The 23,679-nt window shown below is 44.0% G+C and overlaps 1 protein-coding gene across 1 annotated transcript in view; it reads right to left on the reverse strand.

Annotated features, from left to right (window-relative positions):
• Dlat (dihydrolipoamide S-acetyltransferase) overlaps positions 1 to 21,695 on the reverse strand; it is a 25,600-nt gene extending 3,905 nt beyond the window's left edge. Inside the window, exons 1-11 of the mRNA XM_021171323.2 lie at positions 21,123 to 21,695; positions 20,616 to 20,717; positions 20,094 to 20,218; positions 19,775 to 19,928; positions 15,520 to 15,646; positions 12,851 to 13,038; positions 11,755 to 11,896; positions 7,173 to 7,240; positions 6,573 to 6,665; positions 6,159 to 6,266; positions 1,863 to 1,978 (exon numbers count right to left, since the gene is read on the reverse strand). Of these exons, the coding sequence (XP_021026982.1) occupies positions 1,863 to 1,978; positions 6,159 to 6,266; positions 6,573 to 6,665; positions 7,173 to 7,240; positions 11,755 to 11,896; positions 12,851 to 13,038; positions 15,520 to 15,646; positions 19,775 to 19,928; positions 20,094 to 20,218; positions 20,616 to 20,717; positions 21,123 to 21,398 (1,499 nt within the window). The 5' untranslated portion in view covers positions 21,399 to 21,695. The remainder of the gene's footprint in view (positions 1 to 1,862; positions 1,979 to 6,158; positions 6,267 to 6,572; positions 6,666 to 7,172; positions 7,241 to 11,754; positions 11,897 to 12,850; positions 13,039 to 15,519; positions 15,647 to 19,774; positions 19,929 to 20,093; positions 20,219 to 20,615; positions 20,718 to 21,122) is intronic.
• Between the last annotated feature and the right edge of the window lie 1,984 nt (positions 21,696 to 23,679).

Raw genomic sequence — 23,679 nt, forward strand, 5'->3', positions numbered from 1 at the left:
AATATGGGGATTTTGAAAGATTAACAGAGTACAAAAAAAAAAAAAAAAAAAAAAAAAAAAAAAAAAAAGAAAATATGGACTTGGATATTTACTTCAAACACTATTCGGTGCTTAGGATGGAGCTTAGGCAGTAGAGCACCGACCTATGCACAAAGTTGCAAGTCTGATGCCCAGCATCAGTAACCAGACACACACACACACAGCATTGTAGAAAGAATTGTGCTATTATTCAGATGTCTATCCTCTATGTTAACATCTTGATGTGTCTTCTCTTTCACTTATATTTTCTTAAAAAATGAAGGGGGCAGGGGAAGAAATGTATCAGAAAGTTGCTTTCACACTTATTTTCCTTGCTGTTCTTGATTAACGCATCAAGTAGCTTGCAAAAACACCATCATAATCAGCATGAAATAAACTGACTGGGTTGTAAGTACAAGTACATTGGCTGAAGCAGAGACTGCCACAAAGCTTGAGCACATAAAAAAAAGAGTGAGAGGAGGGAGGGACACTGTGGGGATGGGGCGGGCAAGGTGGCTCAGTGGGTAAAGGTGCCTGCGGTCAAGATGACACCTTCAGTCTAAGCCTGGGAACTCACACGGTGGAAGGAGAAAAATGGACTCCCAGAAGTTGTCCTGAAGTTGGCCATGGCATGTACATGTGTGTGGGGTGGTGGTGGTGGTGGGGAATATGGGATGGGGCTAGAAAGGTAGGTAGAAGGAAGGGAAGGAGGGAGGGAGACAGACAAAACAAAAAAGCTAAGATACCATGGGAGCATGGGAGAGAAACCAGTGCCCAGGACTCAGAGGAGGTCATGGCTCAGCAAAAACTTAAGATAGGCTCCCAGTCTTTTCTGGAGTAGATCAGCATCTCTGGCTTTTATTTATTTGTTGAAATGTGCTTCACTCTGTAGGTCAAGATGGCCTAAATGTCATCCCTTTGTACAGTTTCCTCAGTAAGACACCACTACATGAGCATTTCTCTGAGCTCTGTGACTGGTCCTGCTGAGGGGGACATGGGGATCTGTTTGTAGTCAGCTGTTAGATCTGAGAATAGCATCTAAGAGGGGACAGTTATGTGGGACTAAGGCCCAATCTCTGAGACCTAAGACTATTTCCAGGTACACAAAATGAAGGCTCTAGCTGCTGCCTACCCCTGGCTGGTCTCTGAGGATCCGTGTGTAAGTGGCAATGTGTGTGCATGTGCACAGGAGGGGGGTTAACAATAACTGTATTAAAGCTGGGTGAGGAAGAGACCCGAGTTTGGTTCTCAGCACCTACGTCAGGCAGCAGCTCCAGCTCTGAGGGATGTGGTGCCTCGGGCCTCCTTGGGCATCTGCACTCATTTGCACATTCCCATACCCGCAGGCACACTCAGACACATAATTTTAAAAAATTAAAAACTATAGTATAAAAGCACCTACCTACATTCTAGAAAAGGCCAGGGCTTGAGTTGGGATCCTGACACTGATCGACTTACTAACCTGGTCCAAACCACAGAACTCACTGAGCCTCTGATTCTTCATCTCAACAATCAGTGAAAACACCTAACTGATAAAGTGGTTCCGAAGACATAAAGCGCTGTACCCAGCCGTCACACGCTGACAGAACTTCCTGGTGACCAGGGAACGGATTCTACCCTCCTTTCTGACAGTCATTATCAGTGTAACCAGATTGTGGTTTATACCAATTTCCTTTTACTGAGTCCATATAAGGATCGCAGCCTAGACTGGCCAGCTGTCCACAGTCTCAGATAGTTTCATGCTGTTTCAAACCAGTTTACCCACGGGCACAGTCTCTTCATCCCTAGCTGCGGTCAGCAGACGTGAGCTAGCACAGGTCACTGTGGAGTCTCCAGTAACTTACTGCCTTATAACTGTGTCCATCCAAGACGAGTTTGCTTCGGGAACTTTCAGACAGGCCAAAGCTGAAGCCTTTATAATGAAGTCGTTGACGGAGATTTTCCCTTTGCCTTCAAGCATCTGTTAAACACAACAAGCAACGACTTTTATTAGCCCTCCTCTCCCCAAAAGAAGCAGGTTCTTTATCTGTTGAACGGAGGCATGGCAGCAGCCGAACATTGTGATTCATGGCGTGTCCTTATTTTCATTTCAACTGAACCAAGGTGTTTTTTTCTTTTTAAAATATCAAGTAAATGACAACCACACTAACAAATGTTTGTTTGAAAAAGAAGAAGTAGACTCAAATTCCTCAAATCAGGAGTAAAACTGGAGACATGCCATCTTTCCAAGATAAAAAGGAAGTACTATGAATACCTAACACCAACAAATTGCACAACCCAGATAAAATGCACAGGTTTCTAGAAAGAAACCATAAATAAAGAGTATAAACTCAGAATAAACAACGATGAGATGAAACTGGTCGTGCAGTCTGCTCACATAGACTAGACCCAGACGGCTTCGTTTTTTTTCAAGAAAACATTTCTTTGTCCTAAAACTTGCTCTGTACACCGCCTTGAATTCAGAGATCTGCCTGCCTCCGCCTCTTTTTTTTTTTTTTTTTTTGGTTTTTCGAGACAGGATTTCTCTAGCCCTGGCTATCCTGGAACTCACTTTGTAGACCAGGCTGGCCTCGAACTCAGAAATCTGCCTGCCTCTGCCTCCCAAGTGCTGGGATTAAAAGCATACGCCACCACCACCCAGCAACTAGCTCATACTACCAAATGTTTATAGGCTAACAAATCTTCACTTAGATATCTAAAGAATAGAAGACTTAACAACTTAACAATTCCCCAGTGTTAGTCTCATTCATAAATGAGACAAAAAACCCAACAGTTAAAACCTAAACATTATCTTATAAATATAACCAAAAAAGTCCTTAACAAAATATTAGCAGACAGAATCTAGCCCATTAGCTACGACCAAATAGGTTTTGTTTCAAGAATGCAAGAGGTGGTAACATCTAAAAATCAATTAAAGTGTGCAGAGCAGCATGTGACTATTCTCTTGTCTCCTCTGGAGGCTTAGAAAGGAGAATCATTGGAATCCAGAGTCATGGGCATCACAGTAATATCTTTCTTCTTAAAAGAGAAAAAGAACAGTTACTGTGGGATGCCCTAACAGAACAGAAAGGCCACATGCCTGCTTCAACAGCCCCAAAAAGAAACAAGAAAATTCATTACAACAGAACAGATAAGGAACTTGGAGGGTGCTTCTTGACAAGAAAAAGATCTATTACCCCCATAATTATCTAGCCTCATACTTCATGGTCAAAAAGTTATTCCCCCTAAGAGCACAAGACAAGATGTCTTCAAGGGGATGTTTCCCTCTTGTGGCTAGCCTCTGTAGGAACCTACGTGTGTGTGCGTGTGTGTGTGTGCTACACACACACACACACATTTGCACAGATACAAAGCACATAAATAATAAAGCTTTTTTAAAAAAGAAAGAAAGGAGAAAGAAATGAAGAAAAGAAAAGATGATACATGCTACAACATAGCTGAACCTTGAATATGATAAATGACAAGCATTTAATAAAGAATGGACTTCATATGATTCTAGGCAGAGAATTCCATTTTGCCTACTGGTAAACCTTCCAAGACAAAAATGTAAGACTGAGGAGAGTGGAAGGATTGATGGGATTATGGCAAAGGGCTATTTGGAGGTGATGAAAATGATCCAAAATTTTATCATGGTATTGTGGTAATACTCTGAAATACATTGAGTAGGACACCTCAAATGTGTGAATTGAACATGGCATTAAATGATATGAATATCTCAAAAAAGTCATTCAAAATAATACACCAAATATACTGGATACATTTATCTGTTTCAATACTTTGATTTTTACTAATATTTTTGTAGTCGGTGGTGGTGGCACACGCCTTTAATTCCAGCACTTGGGAGGCAGAAGCAGGCAAATTTCTGAGTTTGAGGCCAGCCTGGTCTACAGAGTGAGTTCCAGGACAGCCAGGGCTACACAAAGAAACCCTGTCTGGAAAAAACAAACAAACAAAAACAAAAAAACAAAACAAAAAAAAACCCCACCCAAATATTTTTGTAGCTGGCACTCAGGAGGCAGAGGCAGAAGAATCTCTGTGAGTACAAAGCCAGCCTGGAGTACAGAGTGAGTTCCAAGACAGCCAGGTCTACATAGAGAAACCCTGTCTTGAAAAATAAAGCAAAAAAAAAAATTTTAGTTGTGTGTGTAGGTGTGTTTGTGTGTGTGTGTGTGCACGCGTGCTTGCATGTATGAATGTATGTATATGTACATACATGCAAAAAGGAGCCTGTGGAGGTCAGAAGCAGTGCCAGATCCCCTGAAATTAGTTCTAGACAACTAACTGGAAGTTGATGTGTTTATGTTGGGAAATGAATATAGCATGTGTCCTCTGCAAGAACAAGTGTTCTTAACGTGAGCCATCTCTCTTGCCCCACTTCAGAATTTGGACAATAACTGTATGCCGTCATCTTTACTCCCTGCAGCGACTGACAAGCACTGATGACTCACTCATGCAGTTAGTGATGTGCCTCACCTGTCCACTCTGTGCTGGATACAAAACGGATGAAGCACCAACACTCAACAATCTGGGCTCAGGGAGGAGACCTTGTAAAGGGAGTGGCTGTGCGTCCGTCACACAGCATCTTACAGTGTTGTGTGAACAGGGAAGGGGAAAAGGTGGTAAATTTAGACTGAGGAAGACCAGTCAAGGCAATACATGTCAAGTCCTTAAGGAGGTCAGGGAAGAAAGCACAAGGACACAGTAGGGTCTACATGGAGAAAACACAAGTACGGAGTGTAGAGATGCTGAGAAACAGCAAGACAGCCAGTGTGCCTTCAGTGGCGGGAAACCAGCTCAGAAAGATCTCGAAGACCCCGGGAAAGGCCCCATAGGCCATGCTAAGGAGCTGATGGGGTTCTTCTGTTCTACTATTTTTTTAAAGATCTTTTACAATTATTCATTTTATGTGGTTGAGTATCTTCCTCATTCTCTGCTTTACTTATTTTTAAAGACTTGTTTTATGTGCATGTACATATGTGCATCCCGTGTGAGCCTTCTGCCTACACCTATGAAGCGTCTAGTCTTTGGAACTGGAGCTACAGGTAAGTTACCATGTGGGTACTCAGAACGGAACCTGGGTTCTCTGCAAGAGCAACGAGCCCCCTTAACCAAGCCATTCTCCAGCCCCACTCTGCCTTCTTGAGACAGAGTCTCTTGCTGAGTGTAAGTTACAGACTTAGCTAGACTGGCTAGTAAGCCAGCACCAGGGATTCTGTCTACCTCCCAGTACTGAATTACAGGCATATCAAAGTACCTGCTGTTTTAAGTTAGTGCTGGAAGCTTTATACTTGTGCAACAAGTACTTCATGGATCAACATCTCTCAGTCTTACTTCTGTTCTTACAGCCCTTGACCCTTACAATTCTCAACCATTAGCATGAATTTTCTTCACCTCTCTGCCAATCCAAACAGGGTACATTTCCCATAGTTTGGCCACATTTGTCTTACAGCACTGTGAATTCCCCAACTATCACTGGTCTCCTTCAACACTGTGCTGAACTCCAGTAATGAACACACACAGTGTAATTGAGTAAACAATCGAGAGGCAGCTTCATAAAGAGCCCAGTCTACAAATGAATCCTGCCACCTTTGTAAAACACCTTCCCTTCCTGTCACATTTAGTAGTGCCCCAATTCCATCATAAACTCGTGCTGAAGACAGACTGCTCTTGCTCTCTATCCCCAAGAGTGCCTACACTGAGCTAAGTGCACACGGAGTATCTATGAACATGAGTATCATTTCTAAGCTACCAGAGCAGCCTCGAGCATCAAATCATAGACAACTTGCTAGACTAACATCTATCCATGGCAAAGTGAGTTTCAATGCTGTGTTCTAATCGAGGGTTAACAGAAAAGCCAGAAAAGGTGGTGCACTCCTGTAACCCCAACATTTTAGAGGCTACAGCAGAACTGCAAGGTGAATGCAGCCTTGGTTCTATGGAGTTCCAGGTGTGAGCTACATAGTGAGACACTGTCCAGATAGTTGCAACAAATCAAAAGAAGTGACATGAAGTTTCCCAGGATGGTCCCTACCCAACAGTTTCAAGTGGCAGTAATTTTCTATCATAACCAGCTTCTGATAACAAAGCACATGGCAACACTGGAAAGGTTTCTAGGGAAAGACAGAATTTCTGGGTTTTACCTTATTAAGTTCCTTCCGTACCAACAGCACCTCTCCCATATTTACATCGACAGAAAGGTAATAATGAGGTATAGTCTGCTTCGACTGCATGAGCCTCTGCGCAATCACCTGAAACCAGAGAGTCCAACATCAGTCCTCAGTTGACTCCAGACTGTACCTAACTCAGCCTGCTTGCCTCTTCCTCGGCTCCCTGGTAGCTTACCTCACACGCCAGAGTAAGTCAAAGGACTGCTCCTCCTAGACTAGCCAAAACAGAGGCTTCTCTACCCCATCTACTCAACTGACCAAACCAAACGTCCTTAAACTAATAACTGACAAGGTCCTTTTTGGTGTTTTAAACTACCACACACACAACCAAACAACCAGAGTGGAAATGCCAGCAGCTCTGACTGCAGATTTTGGCGGTGCCCTTACTCGACGAATGTTGCTGATGGGGATGTCTGTGAAGACACCTGCAGGAGCTGGTGCCACTCTTGGACCCGGGGGCGCCATGGCAGCTGCTGCAGCCTAAGAGGGAAAAGAAAAAGCACTTAGTGACTGGCTGGAGACCACCTGGGACATGCTACTGCTGTGGAGGACCACATGCCAAAGCGGAAGAGCAAAGGTCTGAGGAGTAGCTGGATCAATCTCCACAGAGCAAAAGGGACTCGGATTAGACGCTTTATTAACACCAGTCTAGGAGTGGTGGTGTGTACCTAAATTCCCAGCACTCAAGATGCTGAGGCGGGAAGATTTCAAGTTCAAGGTTAGCCTGCTTCCTCAATATAACCAGAAGAGGTGGGGTGTGGGGGGTGGAGAAAAAGCAAAGCATTTTTAATTGAAGAATTAAAGAAAGAAAATATAAACGCAAGGCTGTGGGCCAGGATGTAGCCCAGTTGCAGGAGTGCTTGCCAAGCATGTATAGCGCCCCAAGATTCAGTCCCCACAATGATAATAATTTTAAGCTGACTGTGGCTAAAACTAAATGAATAAATGAAATGAAGTTACAATTTTAAAAAGCCAAAAATAACTCACAGGAGCAGCCTTAGAAGGCACAAAAGAGTCAATGTCCTTCTTGATGATTCTGCCTTCTGGTCCCGTCCCTGAAGAAACACATAAATATCGCATATGTGGCAGCATCCCACTGGATCTCCAAGGTCAACACTGTGACCCTGAAAAGACCCCATCTCCCTCAGGACGGCAGCTTTGTTAACTGCTCATTAATCAAGTGCCCCGGGCAATTACTAGTTTTGTTTGTTGTTTTTGTTTTTTGGAGACAGGGTTTCTCTTATAGCCATGGCTGTCCTGGAACTCACTCTGTAGATCAGGATAGCCTCCAACTCAAGAGATCCGACTGCCCCCCTCTCCTACTTCACCCCTTCCGAGATTGACCCCCAATCCCCCCACCACCGCCAACAGTGGTTCTTTTAAACTACTGTAAATAGTAACCATTTTTCTCTCAAAGTTTTATCTAGCTAAATTAAATTCTTTATTTTCTTGCATTTTCGTTATTTTGTTTATTTCTTTACTTTAAGCTGTGAAACACGGACATAATAATACTGATCATAGTTTATAATTGAAAGGGAAAATTAGCTGTTGACTGTGGTTATCTTAAAAAGCAAATCAAAATAAAAAAATCAAAACCAAAAACAAAATAGCACCCCAACTCACTGAACCTTGAAATACTCTTATTTGACCATAAGGTACAATCTTTGTGTAAGGTTGACAATTTTCTGAAGAAATAACCCTTTTTTACTTCAGAATAGCATGAATGACGTGCAACTGCAATGATCTCATTCTTAGAATCATTCATTTTCCACAATTTTCAGGTCTTTCACCCCAACCAAAACTAAATCAACCCATGCGACAAAGCAAGGAGGAAACCACAATGTCTCTAAGAGACCGCCAGGCTCTCCCACCGGCTTTGTTTACACAAACTCCCCTCCTTCCTCCCATCTTTACCTCAGGGTTAGGGTCTCAGGTTTAGGCTTAGGCCCAAGTACATCAGCCTGACCTTGAAGCAAATTCAGAATTTAGTTATTATAATACCTTTTACACTGGCCCACTTCTAGAAAAAAATTGGTCAAATTGATTCATCTTCCCCCACGGCAGCCTTTTAAAGGGTTCCCGTTGTGTGCAGTTCTTCCCAATTCCTTTCCTTCGTTATGAAAACAGAGTTGGCTAGAACTGTCTCTCCTCACCAGGAGTCTAGAACAGAGGCGGCAGGGACCTCTATTAGATTCCCCACCCTTTAAGCAGAGAGAAGCCATGACCTCCCCTGCCACCAACCGGGACAGAGCTTGATGCCATACCCCATTACAGTTAGTGTGTTAGCCAGCAAACACTTAATTGCTTTGCCAGCTCCCCAACAAAGCACACGGGTGATCATAAGGCAATAGGGTGTAAAGGGAAGAGCTAGCTGGCAGGAAACACGCAGCACTCTGTGGAATTACGCAGCTGACTACAGTCACCTGTCTTATCTGTAGGGTGGAGATGACAGCACCAGCCCTTGTTCAGAGCTTTACTGTGAGAACAACGGACAGTGAGGCAGAAGGTGCACGCGCGCGCGCGCGCGCACACACACACACACACACACACACACACACACACACGACCACTGGGCTCTCAACCCAGAATCCTCAGTTTCTTCCTCGGGAGTTAACGTTTTGGCTAAATTTCCTAATTACCGTGCCCCTCTATCTGATTTTTTTCTTCTACAATAGAGTTTTATGTTTTTCTTTCTCTTGCTCCCTTCTCCACAGCCCCAATAATGAATAAAGAAATAAATTTAAGTCCCTGAAATCCACAAGAAACACGTCTTCTCTTTCTAGTACTGCCATATGATAAACACAGATAAATTTGGTCTTTGTCCCAGGCTTTTGGCTTGGGCCTTCCAAAATCTAGGAAATTCCCCATGTGGTAGGTATTTGCTTTCTCCAATCAAGCCTCTTTACGTCACACTAGTTTATGCTAACAAGGTGAGTGAGGGTGGGGCTTCTGGCTAAGGGACATCACTTGTTGTCTGAAGACCAAACACTTGGTTAGTGTGGGACCTTTCAATCTTCTTTCCATTGGCCCTCCCCTGCTTCCTGCACCAATCCCGACTACAGGGAGAGGGGAAGCTAGACACAGGTGGAGGCCGAGCAGCCCCAGCCTCTCCCGAGTCTTCGCACCCTTGTTTCTGCGCTCCCTTTCCTCTCCATGCTCCATATGGTCCTCAGACCTGTCAGGCTTTGTTTGATTCCAGGCCATGGGCTACAGGTGGAGCGCCCTCTGCCAAAATGCTTCTCTCTGACCTTTCACAGGGCTGGTGCACAGATGACTCCCTGTCTGGACATGAGGTCATGTATCACACTCCTCAGAAAGGTCCCTCATCCATCCTAAAAGTCACCGCATCTGTCACCGAGTCTTTCTTAATCCACCCTTAAGTCACCTCAGCTCATAACAGTAGAGTCAGGATAGCTAATATGCTTTCTCTGCTCAAGCACTGCTTACTCATTCATCTTCACACCGTATTAAGTATTATTTTTATATACAAGTAACAGAGCCAGTAAAGATGACACTGTTAGCATAAGGCAGAGGTGACATTCAAACCTGAGCCTTCTAGCTCTGGATCCCATCCTTAACCACTCGCTAGACTTTTGTTACTTCATTGGCTCCTGCTGGCCAGTGAGGTCGGAATGTTCCCCATCTTACAAACAAGAACCTGATGCACAGGTGCTTCTCATAACCACGTGCTTAGCTGCTAATAAAGGAATCCTTAACCCAACCTGCAGGAAAACAATACCAAGGTCCTTCAGCTTACCGCTCTACCAAAATCCAGCACCACTACCTCTCGAACAAAAGACCCTACTAGTCCAGGTTCTGCACGCACAATTACTAACTCAGCCCCTCTGCTCTATGTAATACCTTACACTCGTCTGATACTAAGCACAGATGTATAAAGAATGCACCAACAAACAGCAGCTTGGTGCTGAGTGAGGGCAACAACTGCAGATCTGAGGACAGCACAGGGTAATGAGAAAAATACAGAAATTAAAATAGGACCTGATGTTCAAGCCTCTAATCCTAGCTACTCAGGAGGCTGAAGAAAGAACATAGCAAGCTCAGGGCCAGCTTGGGCATTTTTTAATTTTTTTATTTTGAGATGCTATGACAGAACAAAGTAAAGAGAGGGGTAGGAAATACATATGAGTGTTACAGTGCCTGCCTACTATGATCCTAGGTTCATGTTTAAAAAACAAAAAAAATAAACCCTGGGCTGTTGAGAAAGCTCAATGTGTAAGGATGTTACTGCTAAGCCTAATGACCTGAGTTCAACCCTTATGCATTAGGAGTCACACTGTACACAGAGGTCAGAGGACAAATGACAGGAGTCAGTTCTCTGTTTCTACTGTGTGGGTCCCAGGGACAGTACTCAGGTCAGCAGCAGCCAGCACTTTTACCTGATGAGCCAGTTTTGCTTATTGCTACACTCAGTTAACCTAACACTGGGATTTATTACACAGACACGTCTTATAACTCAACACTGCTCAACAAACACATTTGCTTATGCCAACACTTAAGTAAGACAGGATAAAGACAAGGAAATTGTGAAGTAGACAGTGCCTCTCAGCACCTGAGAAGCAAGAATTCCAACATTCACATCTGCTAAAGGTGTTTCTCCTCCCAGTAATAAAACAACAATTTCCTAGGAAGCTAGCTCATCAAAAGCCCCATTTATAATAGAAGACTTGTATTATATATAGCCCTTATGGCTCCTGGTGTTATCTATAGATTATAATTCCATCCACAACACCTCCAGTGCCACCCCAACAAGCCCACTCACCAAGAGGAAGAAGGAACAAGAAGAGAGCCGCCACAGTGGCATGTGGCTAGAGTGGCCCAGCTAAGTGCAACTCCCCCTGCGGACTCACTATTACACTTGGGTATGTCCGACCTTCTCTGACTGCCTCTGAAAAAGCCCATATCCAAACTTGGGTATAAATTATTTCCCAGAGAATATTTCTCTTAATGTCCATCCTTAAAATCTTCATCAAAAGTATCTTTTAATAAACAACACTGTTCTTTGATGTGCTTTTGATGTTTTTGTGAGCATGTTTCTTCTTTTCATTTTTTGTTTTGTTTTTAAAGACAGGATTTCTTTGTGTAGCTCTGGCTATCCTGGAACTCACTCTGTAGACCAGGCTAGCCTTGTACTCAAAGATAGGAGTGGGCTACCATGCCGGGCTCAGGAACACCTTTTTATTTTTAATAAAACCCCAACTCAGCTTCATTCTAACAAGTCCTGAAATTCTTTTCTGCACCAAAGCTACAAAACCTGTGTTTGCCTGAGTCCAGGTTCCTAAGATTACAGGAGCTAGCTCCTCAGATCTCTGAGGGCCAATGTGAGAGACCCTTCCTTCCCTTATCACTGCTGTTGAAGATTTCCTATGAATAGAGGAAAGTTTGAAAAGGCACACAGCTTACATAGGCAATCCTAGGCAGATACGGTGATGCTTGCCTTCCATGAAGGCAGCAAGGATGTCTCCTTCCACACAGGTATGCGTGCTGGCCTCACACACAGCATTTATCTACACGGTAACTGTATAACCCCTTTCTTCAGAAAGAAACTTACCTTTAACTTGGGTGAGGTCAATCCCTTTCTCTGCTGCCAACTTCTTTGCAAGAGGGCTAACGAACACCCTTCCCTTTGGTCCAGCAGGAGCAGCTGAGGGGGTAGGTGCTACAGGCTGTGGAGTGGGAGGAACAGCTGCCACCTTTGGGAAAAAAAAGTTACAGAGTAGCTATCCATTCATTACTGCAAAGATAATCTGACAGAACACAGGTCCATATTTTATAATGGAAAACTCTTTATAATTAAATGATGTTATGCACTTTCCTGGCTTGACTAACATAAAAGACAAATGGCAAGAATATTTTCTGACAGAGTCAAAAACAGTTCATGCTAACTAGAGAGGTGTGGAACTAAAACTGACCTATGTATAACATACTGGCTGCCTGTCATTTCTTGTCCTTTTTCCTTTTGAGACTATGCAAGCCACAGTGATCATCCTGCCACAGCCTCCCAAGTACCCAAACCACCAAATACCTTGCTTCCTGTCCATTCTTTATTTCCTTATATTAACCTGAGCTCTGCTTTATTTAATCTCACTTCAGGATAGAAAATGATAGCATCAGCTCCCACGTTTCAAGTATCTTAAGGAATGGACCACTCCGTTCCCTGACAGCATCCGAATCAATGCAAGACTGTGAATGCAAGCTTCCTCTGAGGAAGTGTGCAGCTCTTCTAAACCCATGGAGAAGTACACTGGAGCGTGCAAGTGCATGATGCTACAACGAGTCATGTCACTTCAGGGCCCAAGGTCCAAAACACACTTCATCAGCTACAACCACAAATACCAGAACTGAGAGTGGAAACAGGTCGTTAGTTGAGCAACAGAAAATGTGGGGTGAGACCATCACCTCCCATGGACATGATATCACACCAGTAGCAGGACAGGTAATTTACCTTTGTTCTCAGCAAGGCTTACGATGTCGGCAGAGTAAACTACTGACCATCAGGTGGACAGCACGTGACACACGACACCCACGCGCACGCAAGCTCACTCGCACACACTACAGATTAACAGATACTGCCAGATCTGGACACACAGGAACCTGAGCTATTGTCTGCCTGAATAGACAATTCCCCAATTCAGAACTACACCTACCGGGGGTGGGACAGGTGGTGCTGCCTGTGGCTTTAAGCTGGTCACTTCTGTTGGCCTGTAGTCTGCAAATGCTGCTATATCTTCCTGTTTTTCTACTATGATACATAGTGGAGCTCCCAGAGGAACATCCCTTGTGCCTTCAGGGACCAGGATTTTTGCCAGATAACCTTCTTCTTGTACTTCAAAGCCTTAAGTAGAAAGAAAATCATTATGGAACTCAAGCCTCCACCATTCCTACACCCTCACTAGCGTTTCAGGTAAAACATTTTCATAGTCAAACTACTAGCACTGTTTTTTGGCTTTGTTTTGTTTTTGACAAACTACTTAACTTTTCTGTGCCTCTGTTTCTGTCTTTAACATGGGAACAAGAATAGCACAGTCAACCCTCTGTCCACAGGTCCTGCATCCCTAAAATCCATTCGGCTGAAGGTGAATGTTACATTGTTGCTGACATGTACTATGTAGTTAGGCTTCTGAGGTCTGAACTTAGCACACACACTTTTATTCTTGCAACTATTTCCTAAGTAGTCCAGTGTAACAGCTACTCACACAGCTCTGTTGTACTGGGCATTACAAGTAACTGGAAATGATTAAAGTGTACAGGGCTAGAGGCATAGCTCAGTAACACAGGGCTTACTAATATACTCAAGGCCTGAGGTCCAATTCCAGTGACCCCACCCTCCAAATACTATGTCCACTTATTTAGGGAACTTGAATCTATAGACTTAAATCAGAGTGCCAACACATATACCAAGGAATGGCCATATAATCCTTACATAAATGTTAATGGATTTAAGTCAATTAATGTTTTTAAGTACTTACCCTGCACAAAGTATAAATGAAAAATACAGTTGGCCCTCCAAATCTATAAGATCAAAACAATTTGGGAGAAAAAAAAAAAACAAAAACCCTGCACTCGTGCTGAGCTTGCACGAATGCCCTTCTAGAGCCAATCCCTTGTGGATACTGACTATGTCTGTTCTACCAAGACTGCAGACAGTGGCGCATTCTAAGAGTTACTGAAAATGCCTCAAGGGTGGCTTTATGTGGCACTTATAGGACACTAAGATGGTATCAGCTTGACTGCTAGAAGTCAGTTACATGGAAGTCAAATTACAAGAACTAGCAGCAGGATGGTAACATGGGATTTCAGCAGTAAAAGTATTCTCTGAGCTCCTCAAAGGCTATGCCTGGCATTATGCTGCATTTTCCAGTGTTATGAAATACAGTATCACTGGGGTCTCTGCATCAGCAGGTAAGATGTTACTCAGCTACTGACTGTTTCTCTCAAACACTGAAGACTTACAAAAGTGAAGGCCAAAGCTGGGTGTTTTCTTGTAACCACACCCTCAGGAGCCTAAAGCAGGAGGATGGTAGCTCAAAGTTAGCCTGGGCAACATGAGTTCAAGAGCAAACTAGATTATATAGCAAGGAGTTCTCTGTAAGGAAATAGCAGTGTGGCATGATGATGCATGACTTTAATCTTATCACTCAGATCTCTTGTGACTTCCAGGCCATCCAAGGTGAGTGAAACCCTGTCTCAGAAACTTACTAATTGATTTAATTTAATTAAAAACAGCAAAACCAAGCTACCAAGAACTTGCTCTCTGCAGTTATGCTTCTTGATGGACAGACACATCTCTAATGAATTCTTCCATTTCCCAACCGGGAAGACTCAATAGAAGCTGTGCTGAAGATGGACAGAGGTAGAGCACATCTAAGGTTTGGCAGCAAGCACCTTTACCCCACACCAAACCACCCTGCTGGCCCCTGCTTTTTCCTTAAGGAAGAATCATTTCTTCTAATAATAGCTATGAAAGAACCAGGCACGGTGGTACAAGCCTGTGATCTCAGCACAGTCTCATCTCGAAGAAGAAAAAAGAAGAAAGAGGAAGAGGAGGAAGAGCAGGAAGAGGAGGAGGAGGAGGAAGAGGGAGAAGAAGAGGAGGAGGAAGAAAAACACTATAAAAAAGGTATAGTATGTGATGGGGGGGGGGGTCCTTACTCTTTGATATCACTTGCCCATCACTTGCCCAGGCTACCAAGAGAATGGTGAAGAGCACTGTCTGTGCCCACTACTGCCTGATACCTATGTCCTGCTCTGCCACTATGGCGTGGATGGGCCTTCTGCTCCTGGAAACCACGGAAGAGTGGAAACAGGTTCATAACACCTGGGATTATCAATAGATACAAGCACAGTACGTAACTGCAAGGTGAATAAGTCAATGAAGGGGCACATGGAAATGAGAAAAAGACCGACATCCATGGCACTTTCAGATTATGAGACTAATCTACACCCTGGGTACTGTTTTCCCTCAGAGTCACCTGAAAGGCTGGCTTTCTCCTGCCCTAGAGGGCATGACTATCTTCCTCCTCCCTCCTTCTTTTCCCATGTTTAGACAATGGCAGTTCTGGTACAACTTCTGAGTACCATAAAAATAAAGCCAAGAGAGCGAACCCAGGCCTTAGAATAGATCCTGACATATCCTCCATTGATGAGTACAGCTCAGAACTGACACGTGTGGCTGTGATGACCTTTTTATAAAATATGTCCCAGGCAGCAAATCTCAGGACTGTAAATGTCACATTACCACTCACTCAGTACAGAAAATGTACTGATGGCCATCCTCCTCCTCCTCACTCAACTACCCAGAGCTAAGAAACCTCACCTATGGTGGCCTTGTCGGTCTCTATCTCTGCCAGCAAGTCTCCTTCACTCAGCTTCTCGCCCACTTTTTTTTCCCACCTCTGGACCGTGCCCATGGTCATGGTTGGGGAGAGGGCAGGAAGAACAATCTGTGGAGACAAATGCCACACATCACTGCTTACCCAGGACGCATAAAAGCATTCAGGTAAGCGCATGCTTACCAACTATACAGTGAGACCTTGTCACCCATCACAAAGGTCTGTACTAATTGCTTTCCCAGTTAAATCAACCTTTAAAACAAGAGTGATTAGACACAACCAGTCACCCTAACCCATCCTCCAAAGTGAAAAGCAACGGAAGATGGAAAGATTTCTTCCAGATGGTCAAAACAAACCTCTCTCCCCCTCTCCCTCCACCCCCTCTCTGCACAGACAAAGTATCTTTTCAACCAGGTCAGTGGTTCTTAATTTTTCTAATGCTGCTACCCTTTAATACAGTTTCTCACGTTATTGTTACCCCCAGGCATAACAATAGATCCGTTGCTCCTTCATAACTGTAATTTTGTTACTGTTATGAATCTAATGTAAGCTTCTGGTCTGCAGATATCTGATGTGTGACCTACATGAAAGGGTCATTTGACCCACAGATTGAGAACCACTGATCTAGGTTACCACCGATACTTTTCATTCTTTTGTTTTATTGGATATTTTCTTTATTTATATTTCAAATGTTATCCCCTTTCCCTGTTTCCCCTCCAGAAACCCCCTATCCATTCCCCCACCCCCCTGCTTCTATGAGGGTGTTCCCCCACCCACCCACTCCTGCCTCTCCACCCTAGCATCCTCCTACACTTGGGCATCAATCCTTCACATGACCAAGGGCCTTTCCTCCCACTGATGCCCAGCAAGGCCATCCTCTGCTACATATGTGACTGGAGCCATGGATAGCTCCATGTGTACTCTTTGGTTGGTGGTTTAGTCCCAAGGAGCTCTGGTGGGGTCTGGTTGGTTGATATTGTTGTTCTTCCTATGGGATTGCAAACCCCTTCAGCTCTTTCAGTCCTTTCTCTAACTCCTCCATTGGGGACCCTGTGCTCAGTCCAATGGTTGGCTGTGAGTGTGGCCTCTGTGTTTGTCAGGCACTGGCAGAGCCTCTCAGGAGACAGCTATATCAGGCTCCTGTCAGCATGCACTGCTTGGCATCCACAATAGTACCTGGGTTTGGTGACTATATATGGGATGGATCCCCAGGTGGGGCAGTCTCTGGATGGCCTTTCTTTCAGTCTCTGCTCCACACTTTGTCTCTGCTTTTCCTCCCGTGAATATTTTGTTCCCCCTTCTAAGAAGGACCAAATCATCCATGCCTTGGTCTTCTTTCTTTTTGAGCTTCATGTGGTCTATGAATTGTATCTTGGGTATTCCGAGCTTCTAGGCTAATATCCACTTATCAGTGAGTGCATATCATGTGTATTCCTTTATGATTGGGATGATATTTTCTAGTTCTATTTCTAGTCTACACATTTGCCTAAGAATTTCATGAAGTCATTGTTTTTAATGGCTGAGTAGTACTCCATTGTGTAAATGTACCACACTTTCTGTATCCATTCCTCTGTTGAGGGACATCTGGGTTCTTTCCAGCTTCTGGCTATTATAAATAAGGCTGCTATGAACATAGTGGAGCATGTGTCCTAGTTATATGTTGGAATGCTATATGTTGGAGCATCTTCTGGGTAGATGCCCAGGAGTGGCATATAGTACTACCTGGGTCCTCAGGTAGTACTATATCCAATTTTCTGAGGAACCACCAGACTCATTTCCAGAGTGGTTGTACCAGCTTGCAATCCCACCAGCTGTGGAGGAGTGTTCCTCCTTCTCCACATCCTCGCCAGCATCTGCTGTCACCCGAGTTTTCAATCTTAGCCATTCTGACTGTGTGAGATAGATACTTTTCATTCTTATAGAATGATCTTGGTCTAGACAAACACTCTGCTGAATTTACTGTGTTCTGCAATAAGCATCTTTTCACGCATGAGAAACCATACTTATTTCACACCATATATATATATATGCATAAAATATATATATATAAATTAAGGACTAGAGATATCGCTAAGTGATTAAGAACACTTGCTGCTCTTGCATAGGATCTGAGTTTGGTTCCCGATGGGCCAACTCTCAATCACCTGTAACTCTAGCTTTAGTGAATCTAATCCTGTCTCCGGGAATACCAGCATGCACATGTCTACACACACACTTTTTAAAAATGAACATTAAGAGCAATTCTGGGGGCAAAGGATGAGGCTCAGTAGTAGAAGAGTAGCTGACTAGCGTGCATGACGCAGGACTACAGGGAAACCCACACAACCAAATACCATTTTTCATAGACTAGAGGAACAATACATTGTATTTTTTAAAACTGTTAAAAAAACAAAAGGCTTTCTGGTGTGTGTGTGTGTGTGAGATGCAAGCACAGGTGTATATAAGTGTGCAGTGGAGAAGCCAGAGGAGGATGTAAGGTATTCTGAGCTATCTCCCTCATTTACTTGAGAGTCTCTCACTGAAGTCAACAATAAGCCTAGCTCTTCAGCTCTCCCTTCTCTGCTCCCATAGCACCCTGGTTATAGAAGAGAACTAACTTACTCCCACGACGACCTCTACACATTTAAGTGCACACTAAATGCATGTAAAAACAAATATTTTTATTTTGGACAGGTTTTTCTCTGTATAACAGCCCTGGCTATCCTGGAACTCAATTTGTAGACTGAGCTGGCCTCAAACTCAGAGACCTGCATGCCTCTGCTTCCAGAGTACTGGGATTAAAGGTGTGTGCCACCATGTCTGCAAGACTTAGAAACTCTTTAAAAATTATTTCTTGTTCAGAATTTCTTTTCTTTGTTGCACAGTCACCAGTAAAGTATGAATGTATATGTGTGAGTGTGTATGGGGTGGGCAGTAGAAAGAGAAATACACTCATTTATTTATCTTTACCATTTCAAAGGATTCTTAGGGCCCAATTCTAACACTTGAACACAAAGCAGGATAAAATGGAGAAAAGAGGTCTTATATAATAAAATAAGGTTGCTGAACTGAAAGAAATCATCATGAAAGCTAAAGACCAGGAAAAATTTCATCATAAGGAATTGTTACCAATAGACTTGGAACGTGATTTCCAGAGAAGAAACTGACTCACCCAGAAAACTTCTTATAAAGTTAAGGAAAGGCCAAATCTTAATCCTTTAGATTTTACTTACTTCCAACATCAAGACCACACAAAGATAAACAAAGGAAAACTCTAATATCTAATAACGTGATTAAATGCACGAGCTTTTAGTGTCTGTGTATGTTTTTCCTTTGGCTCTTTTTCCCGTTTGTTTGGCCCTATTCTAGTTTTGGTTTTTGTTTGTTTGTTTGTTTGTTTGTTTTAGATGTCTAATAAGAAGGAGAAGGAAAGGGCGTGGGTTTGGGTGGGTAGGGAAGCAGGGAGGACCTGGGGTGGGAAGCTCTAATTAGATTGTGTATACGAAGGAAAAAGCTCGAGTTGGTTTCCTAGAGCTGATCTAGGTTGGTGGTAATTACATTTATGGCCAACAGCACTGTTAGAATGTTATCCTGGAGACTTATTCCATACTGCTCATTCTTTTTAAATGATTTATTTATATTTTATATGCGTTGGTGTTTTGCCTGTATGCATGTCTTTGTGAGGGTGCTGGGTCCCCTGGAACTGGACTTACAGACAGTGGTGAGCTGCCACGTGGTTGCTGGGAATCAAACCTGAGACCTCTGCAAGAGCAGTCAGTGCTCTTATCACTGAGCCAGCTCTCCATCACCTTCATACTTATTCTTTATTGTTATTTTTTCATTCATGACTATTACTGGAATACTTTATCTATGCTTAGAAGTAGCCCACTCTAAACCAAAGGAAAACTTCATCTGGGGACTTTCATTCAGCAAATAGCACCTGTTCTCTACTTAAATTCTACTTGTATAGGGAAAAAGTCATTTCCAAAACCTTTCACATCATTTGTGAAAGAGAAAAACCAAGCATTATCCTGCATCCTGGGCTAAAGCCAAGAAAGGTTAAAGAAACTGTCCAGGCTCACACACTTGGAAACAACAAGAATAATTTTCACAGTTAAAAATCTCTGAATACTGCTGAATGACAGGCACTTATAGTTAATGACACGTTTTCAGAATGCAATAGCCACCCATAGAGAAAAATGACAATAAAACTACTAATAACGAGTCACCAGGAGCCGGCACTCAGAGGCTGAGTCTTACCTGCATGTGAGTAGGATAGGAGCTACCGGGAGCGCTTGCAGAAGGTGCCGCTGGGGCAGCAGCCGGAGCTGGGGCTGCAGCTGGGGCTGCCTGTGGGGCAGCTGCTGCCACCGAATCCAATGTATAATTTTTAAAGGCCTCAATATCCTGAGGCCTGAAGAAAAAGAATACATAAATATAGAATTTATAAAGCAAATCCAATCCCTAACCTCCCAGCGAGTCCTCACATGTCTTTAACTTCCAATCTGAGTTAAAATGCTCTAAAAGCAACAAATGTTCACAAATTACAAGGATTTTTTTTCTTTTTGTTTTTACTCACTTTTCAACTGTGATACAGATGATGGATCCAACTGGAACATCTCTGGTCCCTTCAGGAACAAGGATCTTGGCCATATAGCACTCCTCCAGGCTTTCAAACCCAACAGTGGCTTTATCAGTTTCAACCTGTTAGCACAAAAGCACTGGCTTAGGTTTGTACTGCCAACAGGCAGTTAATTAGAATGTGTCTAGAAATCCATAGGAAGATAAAACCCACTACCACAGACTTGAAAGAAGGGTTTAAAAACATTTTGGGTAGAAGCTAGGCATTGCTAACATTGGGGGAGGGGGGATCTCTGAGCATTGCGGGCCAGCCAGAGTTACACGGTGAGTGAAACCTTGTCTCAAAAACAATTTAGCTAGCTGCTGACAACGTAGCTAACCAATCATCTCTAATAAATAAGGAGGTGGGAGGGGAGCTGCTTCATAAAGAGAAAGAGGAAACTACCTACCAGAAGGCTAAGCTTTAGTCTATTCAGCAAAGCCACTCCCTTACGTAAAATCTGCTTGTTTTAAGACTTACCTCTGCAATTAGATCACCCTCACTGATTTTTTCCCCTTCTTTTTTTTCCCAGCGGGCTATGGTGCCTGCCTGCATTGTAGGGGAAAGGGAAGGGAGTGGAACCTGCAGAAAAAGAAGCATACATTTAAACAGGCATACTTAACCCTCGGCGTGCTTTCATTCCACCCAATTCCATGCAGAGTATTTACTGAGTCCCATTTCAAACTGTTCCCTGGAGATACAAAGGGAGTTCTTGGCACTCCAGAAATTCATGACTTTCAGTGGCAGGTTGATCTTCCAGTCAGTCTAGTGGATCTGAGAAAGCACGTGAGACTTCTCAGACCTTTTGCTCATAGCCCCAGGCTTAGACCTCTTCTTTCAATAGAAGAGATGCCCACTGGGAAGGTCTTGGGCAAGGGACCGTAATAGATCTGGGAGGGAGCTGGCTGTCGGAGGCCTCTCAAGGAGGATTCCCCACGCCAAGGAGCGGGCTCTGAAGGGCAACAGGCTCCAGGGTGGGTCACTCACCTTCTGATGCGGAGGGAGGCTGTAAGAGCGGCGGCTGGGCGACCCCAGGAGTTGTCGCAGTAAGCGGTTACGCGGGACAGTGCCGGAGCCGGAGCTCCAGCCGCACAAGGAGCGGACCCCATAGCTGGGGATCCCACTACCGCAACGAACCGCAGCGGGGCCAATCCGCGGGCTACCGCACGGGACGCCGGGGCCTTCCTTCAAGGCTGCCCACCGAGCCCTGAACCCAGCCCTGGGCACAGCACTCTGCGCCCTCCGCGCACAGACGCGCCACATTACTGCCACCGACCCCCACGCCCCAAAGGCTCCGCCGTCTCCGGAGTGACCTCTCCAAGAGCAGCGCGGCTCTGCCGTCAGCCGCGCACTGCGGTCGCGCAGTGTCGTAAAAGCGGCTGCTTGGACGGGTGACCGGAACGTAGGGTTTCCGCGCCCCTCTGCGGGGGAACGCGTCGGAGACACCCGAGAGGGACGGGAGGCTGCCGCTTAGGATCTGCGGTGACGAAGGCGCTGCGAGGCGGTGCACGTTTGGGATAAACGGGAAAGGCTCTAGGAGAGGTGTCGCAGAGGATAGGAAGTACGGACCCGGCCCGTTCTAAGGTGGTGGCCTAAGGGACCCGAGAGTCGGACCAGCTGCAGCCTGAGGGCAGGGAGGCGGTGCCAAGGGGAACGGCCGCCTTTGCTTTAAGAAAAAGCTGGGGAAAAGAGCCCGGGCTGACAGTAATCCAAAGCTTTAGGTCGATGGGTGCGGGCGCACCTCGGAAAGTTGGAGGAAGGAAAGGCCCTCGAGTGACCGGGGATCAGGGGGTGACCCTTGGCTGCAAGCCCGCCCCGTGCAGGCTGTCCTAGTTCCCTAGCCCACCGGAAACGGGAGCAGCAGGGTTTTCAGCCAAATGATGTGAAGGGCAGCCAAGAGAAAGGTACATTTTCACATTTCCAGTTAGTCTCAGAGGACTAATTATATTTCCTCTATAAAGATACTTGTTTGTTAAAAAAAAAAACAAAAACGCAGTTTTATTACCCCAAAATTTCCACCGTATCCTCTTAAATAGCGAAAATATTTTAAGACACACACATTCCTTTAATTATAACATTACGGAGACAGAGGCAGGTGGAACCCTAAATTCCAGGCCAGCCTGGTTTAATACTGTTCATTGCCAGGCCAGCTTGGACTACATACTGAGATTCTTTTTTTAAGGTTTAAGATACAACTTTGCGAAAACTGTTGTCCTGCTGTCCCGCCGTTCTGTGAATTCAATAGGAAAACAACAACAGAAACCTTTCTTAAACTATGGAGTAACAATGTGGGGTCAAAAGAAAAAACGGCAACAGTGAAAAGCTGCCGAACCAACAACGCCGACCTAGGTTGTTTCTCAGTATTGCTGCCTACGCCGAATCCTACCCGGTCGCTGCAGCTGTGGCTGTGAGGACACCCGTGCCCTTTGTACTGCCATGCCCTCGGTGTCACACGAGGCCAGCCAACACTGCCTGAAACACCTTGGCACAGATTCCCCATGTATGGTGTGATTCGCACTGGTTTTACTGTACAAAGTTTTCTGCTCTCACGTGAGCATAATGATTTAATTGCAGAAAGACATTTCCCACAGTTATCCCTTCTATATAAACATTATAATAGTATAATCTTTAGGTTGAATTGTTATGAGTATTTGGATTTTAAAATTGCTGTGGCTGATTTGAATTTCATAGAAAATCAATCAGTGAATTTTGGTTTGAGATTTGGACTAAATTTTCCAGTAAATGTCTCCATAGATTTTCCTATTCTATGCTACATATGTTTTATAAAAATTATGACATTATTTTCTGTGTATATGCTAACCATCTCCATCTCTCCAGCCCAACACTGAGCTATCTTGCCAGCTCATATGTTACATATTTATGTGACTCAGCATCCTCAATATTGACAATTATAAATCAACTCTAGGTATTGTAGTAACGTATTTAAGCCGATTTTTTAAAAACTGGCAGCACAGTTCACACAGGGTATCTCATTCATAGGACTAAACTATGTGTCCATCCTAAAAGAATGTCTATTGAAAAATGGGTATAGACACAATGTAATTTTTTTCAGTCACAAATAATGGGGTTTGTCATTCACAAAATGGATGCAACTTAATTAAGCAAATTAACTCGGTCTCAGATAAATATTGTATATTTTCTCTCATTTTTGATCCTAGTGTCACTGAGCAGCATCAACACTTGGTAACGTCACCTTTGTATGATGTGCAGTCATGAACGGACCTTCTGATGTGGCACACACATCAGATTAAAAAAACAACAACAACAACTTACTAATGTGTGAGGCAGATGAAGATCTTATGTGCTGGTTCTCCTTGTCTTCTGAATAGCAGTAATCCTGCTGAGTGATTGACTGTCAGTTATTGAGTAATGATTTATGTGCAACATTTATGCAATATGTATCCATTGGATGGGTTATGTAATTAGCCTTATCATTCCTGAACTGAAAGGGACATTAAATTAGGAGGAAGCATGCTCTGAATGTCTACCAATTCCTCAGTGTACAGATGGTCAGAGAACACCA

The sequence above is a fragment of the Mus caroli genome, chromosome 9 (genome assembly GCF_900094665.2).
Source record: "Mus caroli chromosome 9, CAROLI_EIJ_v1.1, whole genome shotgun sequence".
Lineage (NCBI taxonomy): Eukaryota > Metazoa > Chordata > Mammalia > Rodentia > Muridae > Mus > Mus caroli.